General features: G+C 32.4%; 1 protein-coding gene across 1 annotated transcript; it reads right to left on the bottom strand.

Annotated features, from left to right (window-relative positions):
- Window positions 1–1,661: 1,661 nt before the first annotated feature.
- Window positions 1,662–3,320, bottom strand: LOC108088257 (TBC1 domain family member 20). The gene is made up of 4 exons (XM_017185975.2): window positions 3,135–3,320; window positions 2,300–3,084; window positions 2,124–2,233; window positions 1,662–2,069 (listed from the first exon to the last, which is right to left on the bottom strand). The coding sequence occupies exons 1-4, from the start codon at window positions 3,187–3,189 to the stop codon at window positions 1,862–1,864; spliced, it is 1,158 nt and encodes a 385-aa protein (XP_017041464.1). The 5' UTR covers window positions 3,190–3,320; the 3' UTR covers window positions 1,662–1,861.
- Window positions 3,321–3,699: the final 379 nt, after the last annotated feature.

Raw genomic sequence — 3,699 nt, 5'->3', positions numbered from 1 at the left:
GGTGTTGGCATTTAGTTAAGGATAGATATGCCCCTGAGTATGAGCACCAGGTGCTTATGTCATGTAATAAGTTGTCTATGTTGAAATTTAGGTTTTTTTTTTCTGAAATTTATTATGATGAAGAAATCATCGGCGTATGCGTTAAATTTAATTTCTCTGTGTAAAGATATTGCGTTTGAGAGTTTATTATATGCGATGAGAAATAGGATTACCGATATAGGTGATCCTTGTGGGATACCGTTGGATAATGGGAGTGAATTTGACATGTGCGGATTTTGATTTTTGATTTTAAAATAAGCAGCTGAGAAAATAAGTACATACAAATCTACATTTTTCTAAAAAAAAATTTAATGGTTAAACGTGTATGTTCATATATTAAAAAAAAAACATAATTTTAAATTATTCATCTTCTAATTAAAAGCAGCAGCGTCGAAATCAAAAATCAAAAACAGCAATAAGTCGAATACCTCGTTTTTTGAGGCTTCGACTGCTGACGACTTCCGAATGACAAAATTTTTTTTTTTTTTTTTTTTTTTTTTATGAATGACCAAGAACATTGTGTACAAATTTTGAGTCAATTAAAGTCAAACTAACGGAGTTACAGCGTTTTAAACAACCGTATTTGGACGTATTTTCACGTATAAAAATACTTTGAATCGATTTTGCCGAAGACGCTATTTTGAAAGTCGGTGCACATCAGAACTCAAAATCTACTAAACCGATCTTTTTCAAATTTTTAACACAAATTCTCAACATAAATACGCAGGCATATATTAAAAAAAAAAAACATAATTTTAAATTATTCATCTTCTAATTAAAAGCAGCAGCGTCGAAATCAAAAACAGCAATAAGTCGAATACCTCGTTTTTTGAGGCTTCGACTGCTGACGACTTCCGAATGACAAAATTTTTTTTTTTTTTTTTTTATGAATGACCAATACGTCGAGAACATTGTGTACAAATTTTGAGTCAATTAAAGTCAAACTAACGGAGTTACAGCGTTTTAAACAACCGTATTTGGACGTATTTTCACGTATAAAAATACTTTGAATCGATTTTGCCGAAGACGCTATTTTGAAAGTCGGTGAACATCAGAACTCAAAATCTACTAAACCGATCTTTTTCAAATTTTTAACACAAATTCTCAACATAAATACGCAGGTAATCAGGAAGAGTTTTTTTTTAATTTTTAATTTTTTTCTATTTTTAAAAAATAAATTAACAGCGATTTTTAAAGCTAAAATCGCACTTTTCACTTTCAAGTGCTCCCAAAAATAGACAAAAAATAAATTTTAAAAAAACTCTTCCTGATTACCTCGCGAAATTCATTATCTTTACAACGCATATCACATTTTATTTTTAAGATGATCCGTTAACGCCCTATGATGTTCACCGCAAAACAACTTTTTCTTTACCCGCTTCGGAAGATTAACCGCCACAGGCTTATTTCTAAATATTTTTTAATAATTTTTTTTTTAATACTCTTCAAAAGTTGAACAATAAAATGTAATTAAGCTCAAAAAAAAAAAAAAAAACTTACTCATTTCACCGCCTAAAAAAAAAAAAAAAAATCAAACATGGCCCTTTTTTTGGCCTTTTGAGCTAAAATCGCACTTTTCACTTCCCAAGTGCTGCAAAAAATAGACAAAAATACCCCCTGTACACTTTTTTATATTATTTCTTTTATAACATTATTTTTATAATTAAATATATATAAAACATTTTTACGATTTGGTTTATAAGTTTAAAATTAATAACATAATTTACTAATAGCGAACCTCTACTATAAAACTTAATTTGGGTACAATAGGTTCAAATCGCAATATGTAAAACATATTTACACGAAGACATGCAGTTAATACTCAGCTAATACCTGCCGAAAAATACTGATTTTTGTAATAATATGCACATACGCCTACTACAATGGAAACAGCACTTGTGAATAGAATTGACTTTGAAGTCAACATATTTGGAACCCATTGGCTTATGCTAAAAATTCGGTTTTCTATGTCTGGCCTTTTTCGCTGTCGCTTCCGTGTCATACTTTCTTGGGCCTTGAGCTGTTCTCTCCTGTTTCAATAAAAAAAATGTAGTATATATCTAGACATTCAAATACGTACGTACTCTTGGTTAATGAGCTCATCAACATCTTTCTCTATAACTGTTAAGCTGTACTTTTTTAAAAGATTACTAGAAGTTTTTAGTAACTCTTCAAAAGGTAAATCTTCCGGCAGCTAAAAGAAAATGTAGTTAATAAAATATTTGAATAAATATGCATATTTTTTCAACAAGTATTTTACCTTTGACAAAAGGCAATGAACTGATGCCATATCACAGTCCTCCTTTAGTATATCTTTTGAACGATACAACAGAATCGCTGCTGTTACGAAAATTGGTGAATAAATAGGTGATGCTAAGAAATAGTCATATAATCGAACTACGGATTTGTAGGAATTTAAACTATGTCCAAACCATGTTAAATACCAGGGCAAGGCGAACAAAGTCCCTACCGCCGAGCTTTGCAAGAACTTATAAAGCTCTGCGTTTTCAAACTTTATGATGGGCCATACAAACATGAGACGTCTTTGGGTGGCCTCCATTGTCTCCTGCATACATTCGGAAAAATGGGTCGTGGAGAGCTGCTCCATAATGGCATAAGCGATTTCTTCACCAACCACCAACAAAAACGTGACTGCCACATCGTGATAGCCTTGATAGTATCGTAAATTGGGGTATTTCTGAATAACTCGTAATATAAGCACAGTAAGTTGGTCTTGCAGTGCAATGCGTTGATCATAGGGAATGCCAGGTGGGAAACGCTTTAAAGAACGATTAACGTCCAACACCACTTGATTGTACTCAGGATGGCATTGCAACTCATCAACAGTTGGGGCTCTTTCTAAATCATTTACGTCGACTCCCGCCAGTTGGGGCCACAAAATTTTGCGTAAATGGTCATTGACCAAACCGTGAGGCGACAAGGACAACTTTACCAGCTGTTCCATAGGAAAATTATTTTCGACGCTCTGTTTTATAAATTCCTCTATCTCCAGTCGTTTGCAAAGCTCTTCATCACTTTCCGGAACTGTAAAAATATAATTTTATAATTACAACACACAACTTTATTTCACCTACTTTTCTCAAATTTAAGGGGAGGCTGATCAACAACAATATCATCAACATTACTCATTGCTAAATGTGTTTTGAGTGTTCAAAATATGTGTTTTTAACTAAACATAAATGTATTTATGTTTAGCTTTCAAATATTGCAATTCGACTTCAACAATGTTCATTCTAGATGATTATAAATACTCAAACCGATAAATCGCAAAGAGGTCAAAAATAAATTTTTAAAAAATAGACTGTTCACACCTTATATTTTTCTTTCAACACTTATATCAGTACAGGTTGTTACAAAACTTGTTATAGTGGACTCTTACGGAGCACAATTCACTATACCTTTGCTGGACTATTGTTTCGAAATTGACGTTAATAACCGAACATTTAACCCGTTCAGCACAAGAAGGTAAGCAAGTCATCGAAAAATTTTCTTTCTTCCTTTCCTGTTTATGGTATACGTTAAATAACGTTTTAAGGGAACGTTCTCTTTGTTTTGGTCGAAATGAAGGCAAAGTTCGTCAATTTTTTGTGGGATAATGAAAAGGCGTACGAACTTCGGGTTTTGCTTTTTGAATTTGTT

This window comes from Drosophila ficusphila, unplaced genomic scaffold (genome assembly GCF_018152265.1).
Source record: "Drosophila ficusphila isolate 14025-0441.05 unplaced genomic scaffold, ASM1815226v1 contig_414, whole genome shotgun sequence".
Classification (NCBI taxonomy): domain Eukaryota; kingdom Metazoa; phylum Arthropoda; class Insecta; order Diptera; family Drosophilidae; genus Drosophila; species Drosophila ficusphila.
Note: the sequence above shows the minus strand (reverse complement) of the source record. Positions and strands in the feature narration are given on the sequence as shown.

Coding starts and splice junctions, on each gene's coding strand:
- LOC108088257 (XM_017185975.2), bottom strand. CDS start 3,189: ATGAGTAATGTTGATGATATTGTTGTTGATCAGCCTCCCCTTAAATTT. Junction 3,085..3,134: donor TCCCCTTAAATTTGAGAAAA/GTAGGTGAAATA, acceptor ATATTTTTACAG/TTCCGGAAAGTGATGAAGAG. Junction 2,234..2,299: donor TTCATTGCCTTTTGTCAAAG/GTAAAATACTTG, acceptor ATTTTCTTTTAG/CTGCCGGAAGATTTACCTTT.